Below are 14,554 nucleotides of genomic sequence, written 5' to 3'. Positions count from 1 at the left end.
CTGGTTAGCAATAAACACACTACCTGTGCTAATGCCCTCTCAAGGTAGTGTGTTTGCCACCAGCTTTCCTATGCTTCAGCTGCTGGACACATCACTAAAACAACAGAAAGGTGTCATGTATAGTTTCCCTACAAATGAGAATGATTTCTCCCTTCTTTATTTCAGACACGGGAAAAACAGAAGGACAGAACTTGCTGGAACTGGTAAATTACATCTGCTGGTAAATGTTATGAGACATCTGCCTTCAGATTGAGGGTTATCGGAATTATATTGGCAGCCTCAGATGAAATAAGAGCACTGTGCTACGCTAGCTTGCAGGGAATGACTTCTCCTTGAAGGGAGCTGTGCCAGCCTGCCCCTGTCTCCACCAGTGTGTTCTGGAGCAGTGCTGTAAACCAGGCCAGAGCTGCTGGTAACACGTCTCAAACTCACAGTTCCACAAGGTCGGCCCTGAAGAAATTAGCACAGCCCTCGTCACACACAGAAATAGTCTGCTTTTCTAGGGCACTATACAGTACCCTACTATTCAGATTCTACAAAATAACAAGAACCCTTCCAAGATGTCCCATTCTTAATGGGGTGTCCAGCTCTCTTCTATGCACCCTGTCTTATAGGATGGCTCAAACTCTTCTCATATACTTTAGAAAAATAGTATTTCTTTACCGCCATGTACAGTGATCTCATGTGGATCAGAACTAGAGCAGGGTACGACGATAGCACGATAAAATCTGTGGTGTGGTTAAGCCAGATGTAAAATGCGGGAAATAAGGGGCAAAGCAAGATGAACGCACAGCACAGGCAATGGGAAAAATGTGGGAAAACTATGGAACTACCCTGCAGGCTTTCCCTGGAAAATCTTCATAAGGGTGATCATCACCACGGTGCCTGAGAAAGTCAAGTTTCTGTAAGCATCTCTTCAGTTGTGTAATATTTGGCATGTAGGATTTCCTTCTAACAGTTAATGAAGTTCTTTAAGGATAGCTTGGGAAGTAGTACTTTAGTAATATTGTCCAATGCCAGTGGCTTTTCATAACCCTTCCATAGAAGCAGCACATAATGGGCAATGAACACCATGTACTGAGTAATGAACACCGTGTCCTGAGTAATGAACACCATGCAGAAAGTAATGAACACCGTGTACTGAGTAATGATCACTGTGTACCGAGTAATGAACACCATGCAGAAAGTAATAAACATCATGAACTGAGCAATGAACACCATGCAGAGAATAATGAACACCACACACAGAGCAATGAACACCACGCAGAGAGCAATGAACACCACGCACAGAGCAATGAACACCACGCACAGAGCAATGAACACCACGCACAGAGCAATGAACACCATGCAACGTCAACGTGACCACATTACTGCTCAGCAGCGAGCTGACTCTTGTCCTGACAGCACAGATTAGCCAGTCATATCTGAAGATCCAGGAGGAACTCAAAACAAGGGGCCGAAATGTCCCAAAACACAGAGGGGAGGAAAAGTGCCTGTAGCCGATTAACCTTATCCTGTCACTTTCTACCAACCTGCGAACCCCAACAAACACCAACTCAGAAAGCAGGCAGAATCATTCCAAGATGATTCCTGCCTGCTCTAAACCACTGCTGGGTTCAGCAAATTGGTAGTGCCCGGTGATCAGAAATCAGTGGACACTCTCAGGTTCCTACTCCTCCCTGATCACGTCACCCACAAAGGGGAACATCGGCATCTCTGACAGGCCGCGGTCCCCTGGGGAAAAAAGAAGTTGAAACTTATTTTATAATGGGGAGGACACGAAATTAAACGATCCCTGTGTTTAAAACTCATTAAGTTTCAGAGGTGACCTTAATTAGAAGGAGATCATAAGTGCGCTAAAAATAAACTTGTGGGGGGGAGATCAAGGACGAAGCTTTCAGAAGAGAAGAGAGTGACAGATCTCAAATACAGGAAAAAGACCTTAATAAAGTGTACTTCCAATTTTCTGCAAGACCTAATTACAACAGAACACATTCACGTTGGCACCATGCTCAACAAGGGTTACAGGAGAAGAATCCTGCACTCGTCCTGTCATATCAGACCATTGTGTGACAGGAACTGTCCTGGCAGAGATGCATTATCTGAGTCATGCCCAATGTCTTTCACTTCTGCTCAGTTCTCTGCTCTTCTTGCATGTAACACCAGAAAGTGCCATTTATAGCATTACCATCTAAAGTTATTGATATACAACAATTCTTGTATAAAAAGCAGTGTTGTGCTACATGAAGAAATTCTTTAGCACAGCCAGCAACACCCCCTGTTGAGCGACACTGGAGACCCGGGTATGAGTCCATGCGGTGAAGGATGTACTGGGCCAGGAGCAGTGAGGGCACAAGCTCTGGAACCCGAATTTGTTACCAATATGGTGGCGTGGTAGCTAAGGGTTTGCACCTGTGGCTGGGAGGTTGCTGGTTCATATCCTGCGACCGGCAGAGGAATCCTACTCTGTTAGGCCCCTGAGCAAGGCCCTTAACCCCAACTACTCCAGGGGTGCTGTATAAATGGCTGACCCTGCACTCTGACCCCAAGCTTCTCTCCCTGTGTGTCTGTCTGTCTCAATGTGAATTACCATTTGTATGTTCAAAACAGATACAATACTGTATGTAACACATCATGAACATCATTGTACAAAAGTTCAACCCAAAAAGAGCCGCTCATTCCAAAGCAGTAAATGCAGGCAAAAGAAAAGTGCAGGAAAGCTTCAGCAGACAGAAGGGATGATACGAAAAAACCCTCAGATTTACTTTGGCAACTGTTACGTACTGTCTGCCTTCCAATAAACATACAACAGAGGGTTCTAGGGGCATATTTTCTTGTGTCTATTTCAACACAGATTGATGCATATCCTGTGAGACCTAAATAAAAGGCAAAGGCAAGTTAAAAAAAAAACCCAACAAAACAGATCTAGGTTTCTAAATGTGAGGTCAGAAAATAACCCAGTTTCTGCACTTACAAGAAAAGTGTAGCATGGAGCACCATGGTAAAGTGAGAGCAGCAAAGATAGATCCGGGGAAACTATGAAGGGCTAAGGTAAGCCACAACTTAAACTGTTAGACAAGCATCAGATAACTGTATGAAATCTGGAAAAAATGTACACTACTGATTAAATCTGAATTAAATCAGTCCTAGCATAACAAAACCCATGGAGCACATCGTTTAAACGCAATACCTGCTACCAGCAATTCCTACGGAACAGACCTCAGTAACGTGAACCTACAGTACATCCAGAAAGAGAGCACAAAGAAAACTGAAGTCTGATGGGTCCAAATACTAAGATAAGATCACTTTATTAGCCATATACAATGTCTTGCATTAGAAATTTGTCTTTTCACATACCCCAGCTTGCTCTCCATGAGAGACACAGACAGGGAGAGAAGCTTGGGGTCAGAGCGCAAAGGGTCATCCATTTATAGGGCACCCCTAGAGCAGCTGGGGTTAAGGGCCTTGCTCAGGGGCCCCAACGGAGTAGGATTCCTCTGCTGGCCACAGGATTTGAACCGACAACCTTCCAGCCACAGGTGCAGATCCTGAGCCACAGAGCCACTGCTCTGCTCCTATATACTAAACACTAAAGGAAGCACGCAGACTGCAGCTACTGTCAGGATCGCACGCAAACTGTTCCTCTGATCTGTCACTTTTTAACTTCTGCAATTCCGACCTCCTACTGCTCATCGAGATTAACTGCCGAGAAGAAGAGGGGGAGGAATGCAGCTTACAGACGATGAAGGTCTTCTCAACTCCCTCTGAGCTGGTTTAAAATCCCAGTGATGTGGCTAGAACCATTAAAAACATGATGACCCAGAAACAATCTGGCATGACAAACAAAATGTTATTAAAATATCAATCAGAAAATAACTGTTTTTTTGTCAGCCAGCTGAATTCTTGTGAAACTCAATTTCACTTTTGATACCCCATTGCTAATCGTTCTCCTCTTTCACATCAATCATTTTATTATATTTATGTTCTATTTGTACTGAGACACAATATTCGGGATGTGTGTATTGCTCACTCAGTAATCTTTATTCTGTGATACAACAACACCAAACGCCCTGTATGATTCTCCTGCAATATTATTATCCAGCTTGTTGTGCATTAGATGAGCAAACTTTCGAAGGGGAGAAAAGTTTCTCCGGGGAGTTTGAGTTCATGGAAACAGCTCTGCACGGAGATGGACAGAGAGGCCGATGGACCACCAGGGAGAAGAAAGAAAAGGTTCACACCACAACCACAGACAAACTTTCCATTTAGAAATCTGCCCACAGGCCCCCTTGAACCATGCTAAAACGACACTAAAGAACTTCAGGAGCTCAACCCTGCTGGAGTTCATTTACTTTCCTGCCTCCTCTGACACACAAGACACCTCCACCTGGGACAGGTAGCAAAGACCTTCCTTTCCTGGGTTCTTGACAAGATCATCCTCACGATTTCAGCACACACGGTTGACCCCCCGTTATTTCTCGAAACAAAAGACTCGAAGACTATACAGGCACTTCTCCCTGCAAGCAAGCATTCACAAAACACCCCAACGGTGAGAAGGAAACATGAAATAAAATCAGCACACCCTGGACCATTACCTTTACCCTTCCTGGCCCTAGAGCCGACACTAGCCCTTAAACAAAATCACAAGGTATTCCCTTCTAGTTCCCAATGAACAAACAAGGCTGGAAGATACTGTGGCCGGGAGCAGAAACAAAGTCTGAATGAAAGCTCGGTCCTACCGAAAGTGCCGAGAGAAGTTCTTGTCCTTCCCCATTGGAATTCCCGGAGCACAGTGGAGCTGGAGGTCCAGGGGACGGACAGTTGCGCCCGCAGCCGACGAAGACCGCACCGCCGAGAGGGGACGCGGTGTTGGCCAGCCCTCCGCAGAGAGTAAGTCAGAGGGCTATGACTGCTTCTTCACGGGAACATTATTCCTGCCCTGCCTCTTGTTCCTCTCTTTCATGGCGTCTTTGAACGTCTCTCCCTTTTAGTTGTTAAATTCTTTTTTTTCTCTTTTCCTGCCTCCCTTCCTCTTGCGGTCTCCAGCCTCCACGACTTCAATCTCTTCGTTTCGCCTCCTCCTTGTCTTCTTCTGCGCACGGAGTGGCGTGGCGGGGGGGTGGAACAGCGGCCCCCAGGTTCAGCCCGGTAGCCCACCTGGCCGGGTCTGGACTGTCACAGGTGCCCGACACACGAAACGCAGGCTGCGGCGCCTCGGAGAGTCGGACAGGGAAAGAGAGAGAGAGGGAGCGAGAGCGAGCGAGAGAGAAAGACGAAGAGGAGAGCAGCAGCTCTCAGTCCCGCCTGAATTGCGAAGGCAAGAAGCTGCAAGTTTGCTCCCCCGCTGCCTGGCTGGTAATGAGACAGCCCTTGAACGGCAGCCCGGTTCTTCCGCAGGAGGGGTCCGAAACAGCCCGCTTAGGTGAACGAGGACCCAGTGGGACTGACAGGTACGCAAGGACAGGTGCTCTCTCACCTGACAGCGCCATGTCGCCAAGATTCAAGAAATCCAAACAGGGCAAAGAAACCACAGCAGCGACACCGAGATGAATTACAGACGACCAAAACGCTAAAATCATTCCAAAATGAGAAAGACCGACTGATTGATGGCAGATCACAGCTCCCTGAACGTGCCAGGAGATGGTATACAAAGTGAAATTGCCTACTTAGGAGAAAGCGCTAAAAGCAGTCACACCTGTTAAATACAGTGTGATGTGTATATACTGTACATACGGACTGTAAATAAACACATATACAGGCCCACATATAGCTATAGAAATGTCAAAATGCTCTCAGTGTTCCCTGAAATAACCTTTTGAGCAAACGAATTAGGATATTGTCCAAAGCCACGCATGAAGCTCAGCTATTCTTTCAGATCACAGCCTGTCCGACCAGCCCTTGGGTTGAACACTGCTCTTGGCAGGTGGTTTTTTTTCCGTTTTGCACTTAAAAACTTCGAAAGGCCGGAGAGCCCGAAGCTTCTATCTCGAAACGACATTTTTGCTCTGCGCGATGGGAACGTCACCCTTTCCGAGGGTGAGAAGCACCACTGAAAAACTGAGATCTTTTTTCAAGACCGAAAAAACAAGGTTAAAAACGAGTGGACCGTTGCCCGAAGGAGGCTGGAAATGGCCCACATTTTAAACTGTACGGTATATGAAGAGCAGCACAGCCACGCTCCACAGTCGGAGCTGTCAGGATGAATTTAAAGAGGATAATCACAGAGCTTCCTAAAACCAGGAAAACGGAGGTGATCGGTTTTATGGCCCCAGGATTATTAAATGTTTTCAATGATAATGCTCCTTGTGCAGGGAAAAGGAACAGGGAATAGATAGTCTAAAAACAGGGCTGACTTGAAACCCTCTGGTCCCAGCCAGTGGTGCTGATCTGGAGAGATATACACAAGTCAGTAACCACTCTCCTGGAGGATGCACAGAACCAAATTTGGCCCACCCCTCTACCGTACGTGCCCAGATCCTGCAGCACCAAACCTTCTGCTGACCTGACTGTCTGAGGACAAGAATGGAGATGTCTGAGCTGACCCAAGTAGAGCAGCGGAACTGCGCCACCTAAATTCTTTGCTCGCAGTGCGGAAAAGGAGTGTTCTTACTCTCTTATTCCAAGAAATGCAAAAATTCAATGGAAATCTGACTTTGGGTTTTTTAAACAAAATCCCAAATCAAACTCAATGTTGTCGTTTTTTGGTAAATGGGCAGGAAGATGTCTCCATTGGGATTAGCAGATGGTCTGGAATGTATTCAGGTTCAGGGGGGTCAGGGAGATGGCTGGGGGTGGAATGGAGGAGCTAAGTTTAGCTGTGTTAACGCAGCAGGCATGGCGACAATATCTTTACAAGTGCTAAACGCGAATTAATTGCTCTTCACGTCACCCACGACTCAGCGTCACGCTGAACTCCTTGTGTTTTCCACACACCAGCCGTCCTGACAGAAGCCCACACTGAAGAGCCCCTCAGTTCACTCGGATGAAAGAAAGACATGGGCCTGCTCAGCACGCATTTCGCTGGGGTTCAAGAGTTCTGTGGTTCCAGTATCCCTCTCTAGTTCCACCAGCTGTTGGTACGATACTCTTAGAGCATATATAGGAGTCATGCTGCAGAACAATCCCTTTCAGACTAACACTAATTCCTGTCATCCAGTTAAAATCCAAAAACCTTTGCCTCAAAAAGAGAGAGAGGCTTTTCTTGTGCAGAGGAACACTTCAATCACGCCAGCAGCCATATCACCCTGCAACTCACCACTGGCAGCCCACTGAAGCTCAGCAGGTGGGAGCCTGGCCAGTACCTGGATGGGAGACCTCCTGGGAAAAACTAAGGTTGCTGCTGGAAGAGGTGTTAGTGGGGCCAGCAGGGGGCGCTCACCCTGCGGTCTGTGTGGGTCCTAATGCCCCAGTGTAGTGATGGGGACACTATACTGTAAAAAAAAAAAGGTGCTGTCCTTCAGATAAGATGTAAAACCAAGGTCCTGACTCTCTGTGGTCATTATAAATCCCAGGGTATTTCTCGAAAAGAGTAGGGGTGTAACCCTGGCGTCCTGGCTAAATTTCCCAATTTCCCAGGCCTTTCCCAATCATGGCCTCCTTATAATCCCCATCTCTGAAGTGGCTTCATCACTCTCCTCCCCACTGAGAGCTGATGTGTGGTGAGCGTTCTGGCGCACTATGGCTGCTGTCGCATCATCCACGTGGGGCTGCACCATTACCTGTAAAGTGCTTTGAGTGGAGTGTCCAGAAAAGCGCTATATATATTTAAGGAATTATTAATTATTACTTTAATATTCTAAGTCTGGGCCTTTTACCTAAAAGAGCTCAGCTCTTCACCTTGACCACGGACTGCATAGAGCTGAGATTGGAATGCATGAACGCATGAATGAGTCAAATCCTACATGCTGTCCAGCTGCCCTGATCCATGTGTCAAAGTCAATAGTGCTCCCTGCCAAAAGGGCAGGGAAACCCCGATGCCAGACTTCGCTTCTCTATCAAACAGCCCTGCCTGGTTCCTTGTCTCCTCCTCGAATCAAAGAGCCGTCAGAACTGCACCAGCACGTTGGGCGTCTCAGGCCTGTAGGCCTGCTTATGACTGAATGACTTTATTTTGTGAGTCAGAGGAAACTGACTTGAGGCCTAAACCTCTGTGAAACCACCCTGAACCTCTTGGGTTTCCTTGACTTTGCTCTCCAAGTCAATGATTGATCTTAATGCTGTAAACAGAAGTGGGAGCCTTACTCCACTGCTTTGTCTGGTTCAATTCAATTCAATTCATTTTTATATAGCGCCTTTCACAACAAGGTTGCCCCAAGGCGCTTAACAACGCAAGTAACCATACATGTTGTGAATACAGAACAGAAGAATAGAAGACAACGGAGGAGAGGAACCAAAAACTCCTCAGTAAGGAGAAAAAACACCTCTAGGGGTCCAAGGTCAACTGGCTGTCCAACCCCTTTGGGCATGCTAACATTATATAATTAAAAAAAGGAAATAAATGAATGAGGGTATTAATCCATCCATCATGTCCTCTGTATGTCAGTACTCTCTGTAGACCAGCAAAATCCTCCTAAACGATAGCTATATCCAGGATGTCTCTCTTGGATCCATGGCAGTGATGAAGCATCCCACTCAGATGCTGCCCAGCCCGGGCACCATCCTGACTTGGTTCACCCAGCTAGCAATGAAACTGGGGCCCCTTCACTCCAGTCATGCTGCACAGCAGAGAGCAGCCAGAGAGCACCTAGTCGGGTGTTTAAGCTGTACCATCCGAGTCTTCTCAGAGGCTGACAGGGCCGGGCTGTGGGGTCGCTATCAAACCACAGGGTTATGGAAGGTTAATGTACTTCCAGCAAATGTGATTGAGATTCCCGGGGTTTCGGCTAGTGAGAGGAAAGCCGTTCTGGGAGATAAACAGGAAAAAGCTCTAAATACTGTTTAATCCTGCTCCCTTAATTTCCCTTATTATTCTCTCTCCTGCTGTCATTCAGAGTGTTTGTGTGTATCCAGCAGACAGCAATCTGATCAATCCAGCCCAGGATCAAGCGGTGCCATGCTGCTAAAATGTTAATTATTTCAAATGAATGCTTTGAAAACTGTCCTTTTGAAAGATTTAGGCTCAATTTGGAATGGCCAGTCGTGTCTTTTCCATCTCAACCCCCAGAGCAGTGACCTCTGTACCCAGCCACCTGCCCATCTGCCCACCCACTGAGTCAATCATCTCTGGACAGGTTGTAAACTACAGGATGCACATCAATTATCTAAGACCCCTGTCTAAAAGTACAATTGCAAATTGCCAAGGTGTTTCTGTGTTTACGAACACTGTGTAATTATTTTGCTTTGCAATGGTTTCCCACAATTTGCAAAATAGTCCTACTTTAACACACCCTTCCTATGCTTTATTATGAATTCAAAGTGTTTTAATACACTTTACTCTGTGTTCTCCAGGGTGCATTTTACCATTATACAGTATGTGCAATATCTGCCTTTCAAAGCCATTTTTGACAAGAAAAGGCTGAAATGCTCTGAAGTATCACTATCGTACCTAATACACAGTGAGTCACACCAAATACTGATTTACTGTAAGTGGGAGCTCTAACTTAAAAGAGCAAGCGAAGCAGGTTAAATATCTGCATTTCACAGAAGAAAGGATAATTTAATAAAAGATGTTTAAAACATCTTTTTTTGTAAAACTATTTCACTCAAAGCACAAGTGAAATTTCAAGAACTGCACGATGCCAGTTATTAAACACCTTTGATCTTGGCATTTTTTCTCCCCATTATTAAAATCGCTATTCCTGCCTAGTAGTTCACACCCTTCTCTGGAATAAGAGGAAGATGAAGAGAGCAAAGCTAATTAAGTCCCATCGTTTCACATGGAACAGCGACATTTGTCATTAGGCCTCTCCAAGACAATATTGCTGCAGAGAAATCGTTGGTCCCACAGAAGTAATTTGTTGACAGCTTGGCACTGGAACACAGCTGTGCTGCTCAAACAATGCTTTTTGTTCCATTAAGAGGTGAGCCAACCAAGCAGGAACCAAGGTAGATGGAAATTATAGAACAGCTCAATTGAAGACCAGGATATCCACTGTCCCTACTCTTGCAAGCTCCTGGAATTAGAATGCAAGGGGATTTTAAGTTTGTGCTCAACTAGAAGCTATCGAAAGCCAAAACAAAATCCCAGAAAACTGCACGTGTAATAGCTTACCTATTGTGTTGCAAGAGCATTGCCGATGAGATTCAAGTTCAGTTTTATATGGTCATGCACACAGACAATGGGGAACCTGAAACAAGCTACACAGCCATGCTGGTAAAGCCGATACCTAAGCTTCATTTCAGACACAGTCGGATGAGAACCTACAGTATAACAGCTCTTATGTTTTTACAACTCGTTCCACGGGAGTAAAAGTTGATGCGCGAGGCATCAGCAAGACTCCAGAGACCTTTTGGGTTATCCATTGACATATCAAGCACCCAGAATTGAAAGCCCCAGTTAAATTAAATTAAGCTTAATTAACGGTAATTTAATCAGTGCAAGCTGATAAAGATGCCAGTGCAATGCAAGAGAAGGGGAATGGAAAAAAAAACCTAATATATCCTTGTACAGTGTCTTACGGCACATTACAGCAGGAATTAATGAAGCCACAACAGCCGAGATCGTTACCATAATTAACATCTCGCCACACAGATTGCGGGGTTAAGCAAAGGCAGGGTGGAAACAAGTATCGCCACACCTCCAGCCAGGGGTTTGTTAGTACGGGGGAAAGTGCGGCCGATCTCTCGCTGCCCGTCAAACGTTTCCGGCACACCCCTGTCGCAGCCCCGCCTACGGAAAGATGATTCCTAAACTGCTCTCACACAAAGGGGCATCTGTAAGAAAAAACACGCCAGCAAAAAGTAACTCCACAGTGACATACTGGCGCAGTGCTAACTCCAGGTATGCATTTTCTTGTCAATGCAGTTATGCACGAGAACAGAAAAACAGATTTGGTAGCTGGTGGAAATATAATGCCAATGTTTTACAGCCGTGTAAACATATACACACACACTTTCACAGTCCTCAGCAGCACATGAGGGCTTGATTTCCCCTGGGCTTGTTCACAGTAGTATTATTTGTTGTTGCTATTGAGGACATAAAAGCACTCATCCATAGGAACCAGACCAGTCAATTAAAGACCGGTCCACTGTATTGTCAGTGCCGCCCATGACAGTAACAATATAGCCTAGAATCGCCTACCAGCTTTGAAGATGGCAGCAGCATTGCACCATGTGAGGATGGCCCTGATCAGCACTGGCGGGGGCAGTGGACACATGCGGAAGGGGGGTGGCATTGTGAACAGGGCGAGGAGATGAACACAGGAAGCACACCACATCGCTGCAGTCCTGCTGCTTGTCCGACGTGTGTGGATAGATTATCTCTGAGGTTTACCTCTAATTCCTATATGATCTGTAGGAGGAATGTTAGTATTAAACATAGGCAAAAATACGAGAAGGTTAGAGTTCGAAAAGGTTATTTCATTTATCGGGATTAAATGGTCATACAATCACGGCGAACCGTTTCAGAGCTGTGGATTTCTAAACAGACAAAGCAGGAGGAAGCACACCCATCTGTCCATCTTCCCACACCGCCATCCTCCCATTCATCATCATCCTCACATCCCCCTGTCCATCCCCCCTTCCCCTCATCCGTCCTCCCTTCCCCTCGTCCACCCATCCATGCCCCTGTCCATCCTCCCATCCTCTCATCCTCCTGCCCCCTCGTTCAACCTCCCTTCCCCTTGTCCTTCCTCCCATCATCTATCCCCATATCCCCTTGTCCGTCCATCCATCCATCCATCTACCTGTCCACTGAATACAGCGGACTGCTGAGTCTCCCAGCCAGTACCAGTGCCTTGTGTTACAGGGCACATAGGTTGTTTTCGCAGCACACGACCTGTAACTGTAACCTGGAATTGTGCACAGAGCACAATAAATATTCACAATGTGAGGGCGTGATTGTGTGTTACATTGTGTTGTACTACTCCTGTGCCAGCAAGCAAACAAGCACTGAGGTCAGTATTTCGTATACTTTGGTCATTGAAGCCAATTGTCCAATATGCTTTTCTTCCCTTCATTAGTGTAGGATAAGTAAGGCACAGTATCACAGATCACTGGACATAACCACCGTATAACTTGACCTCCTTTAATGATGAAGGCCCTGGAACTTTTAAAAGTGCTGCTTTCTGTTGAAACATGCTGGAGTTTTACTCCCAGAAGAGTTAGAGGTCTGTTTGACATTGCCACGGTAATTAAACCATCGACATCTGCCTAGACAGGAATTACGGTGCCAAAATTAGCAATAAGTCACTACAAAATCAGAAAACCGGTGGAATGTTTTCCCAGCCTTTGTTACACCTTGCAAGGCTGTGTCAAACCCAGTCACACACACTGAGACTCCAAGATTTGTTGTATTAATTTGTGTGCACCCATCTATACCTGTCTGTATTGTTTTGTTGTCTCATCGTAAAGTACCTTGACACAATGTATCACTAAAGGCACAATGTAGATAAACACCACTGTGATCTACAGACACGCTGTACAAAGAATAACAATAGAGCTTTAATCAGAAAAACGATAGAGTTTACTTGAACTAAAAAAGTACATTGTTTGCTAGCATCGTAACAGTGTTTAAAAAAATGCGAAGAATACAAAAACAAACAAACTAGGGACACATAATTCCTCTTTCTTAAGTGCGTCTTTATTACGTCCCCGTATCCACTTTGAGAGACAATGGAACTGTGCCTGTCTGGAGGAGATGATTATCATGAACAACGCCTCTCATCCGCTTCATGGGACTGTTACGGGGCAGCAGAGCACTTTTAGCACCAGACTGCTCCAGCTACAGTGTTCAAGGGAACGTTTCCGCAGGTCTTTCCTCCCGGCTGTCAGGGTGTATAACGCTGCCCTAGGCTAGGACTGTTAGCCCTCCATCTGCTTGTCTATGGACAGCATGTTGCTCCATTGTACTTTTTGGACAATCAGTCTGTATAAACCTATGCACATTTTGCACATATTTTATAGTTTTTACAGTGACTATAATCATCACATTTTGCGCACAACTATGTATTTTTTATTTATTTATTTTGTTGTCTTTAGTTTTATAACTATTCTGATGTCTGTTTTTGCTTGTCTTGGGCTGGACTGCCGTAACACATCAATTTCCCTACAGGATCAATAAAGTCTTATCTATCTATCTAAGTCGGATTCATATAAAGACCTGAGCAGGAAAAAGCTCGACTCTTTAATCAAAAGCACCGGCACCCGCATCTTTGTCAAATTTCTCTCCAAACAGCACATGTGCGATTTTGTTTCTTTTTTCATGGCAATCAAATCAGCCCTTTTGTATCTCTTATCCAGGGGATATCCACTTCAAAGATTATTTTTTACCCAACATCAACCCCGCTGCTATCGGCAATACAAAACACCCCTCTCCCATGTTGGGGAGTCTTTCCAACATCAGGGAGTCGGTAGATAAAAAGTTAACAAAAGTCAGAGATCTGCAGAACCAAACCACTGAAAAATCACGGGTTTACTTATTTTCTGAATCAAATTTCTATGAAGGATCCAGCCTCTTAACATGTTTCTATGCGAGAACATCTGTGGATTTACCTCTTACAAAGAGCATTTCTAAAACAACATCCCCTATCAGCCTTGTAAGACCTCCATCCTGCTCAAATCCACACCCAACACTAAACCAAGTGAATAGCAGTGTTGCCACAGGTTAACAAGTTTCCACAGCAAGGATTGATAAGAAGATAAGAGAATAGAAAAAATACTAAAGCATCTGTACAAATCCTACAGTATCTGAAGATAGAGAAGCGCTAAAAAAATCAGTACTCCTTGGTCTACCCTGCATACCATAACAACATCATATGGGAGATTAATATATACTGTACAAGCACAAGAATGAATATAGAAAACAAACTATTGCTCAAAAATGGAAAAACCACATGGAAATTGCAAATCTAGGGAGAGTGCTATTTGTGTGTACACATATTTCATACTGTATTTTACCAAATCTATCGTATCTAATTATGAAACAGCGTCTTTTATATTTCACACTGCAACATTGCAGGGCACAAGGGATATGTCAGGAGAGATAAAGCATAAAAATCTGGGGAAGGACACATTCTCATCACAGACACCGCAGAGCAGAGAATTTGCAGGTCATTAAAGACACATTCTGCATGCAAGCTCCGGGAGCTGTCTGCAAGCAAGTCGAAACTCAAAGATCACAGATACCGTTACTAACAAAACCCTCTATTGCTGTGATGAAGAAAGAGCTATTGTAACATATTCCCACTTCCACAGAAATGTGCTGTGCGCTACTGACAAAAGCCATAAATCATCACAAGACAGATGACTGCGGATCAGAGCAATCTTCTTCCTTTATACCCCGTGCAATGAGAGAGAGCCTGCGTGTTAACCCAAGTCTGCAAGCGAGTTTTCTGAAACCTCCACAGTTTTCCTGGGGGATACGCAGGACTGCAGAAGCCCAGTTACAGTGTTAAAA

General features: G+C 45.1%; 1 protein-coding gene across 5 annotated transcripts in view; it reads right to left on the bottom strand.

Annotated features, from left to right (window-relative positions):
* grid2ipb (glutamate receptor, ionotropic, delta 2 (Grid2) interacting protein, b) overlaps positions 1-14,554 on the bottom strand; it is a 71,976-nt gene that overhangs the window by 36,336 nt on the left and 21,086 nt on the right. Inside the window, exon 1 of one of the 5 annotated variants that reach the window (XM_069180912.1) lies at positions 4,740-5,309. The exons of the other annotated variants lie outside the window; for them this stretch is intronic. Within the exon in view, the coding sequence (XP_069037013.1) occupies positions 4,740-4,774 (35 nt within the window). The 5' untranslated portion in view covers positions 4,775-5,309. Of the gene's footprint in view, positions 1-4,739; positions 5,310-14,554 lie in introns of those variants that run through there. 5 annotated transcript variants of the gene reach the window in all.

The sequence above is a fragment of the Lepisosteus oculatus genome, chromosome 19 (genome assembly GCF_040954835.1).
Source record: "Lepisosteus oculatus isolate fLepOcu1 chromosome 19, fLepOcu1.hap2, whole genome shotgun sequence".
NCBI lineage: Eukaryota > Metazoa > Chordata > Actinopteri > Semionotiformes > Lepisosteidae > Lepisosteus > Lepisosteus oculatus.
The sequence above is the reverse complement of the archived record's forward strand: the minus strand, read 5'-3'. Positions and strand labels throughout refer to the sequence as shown.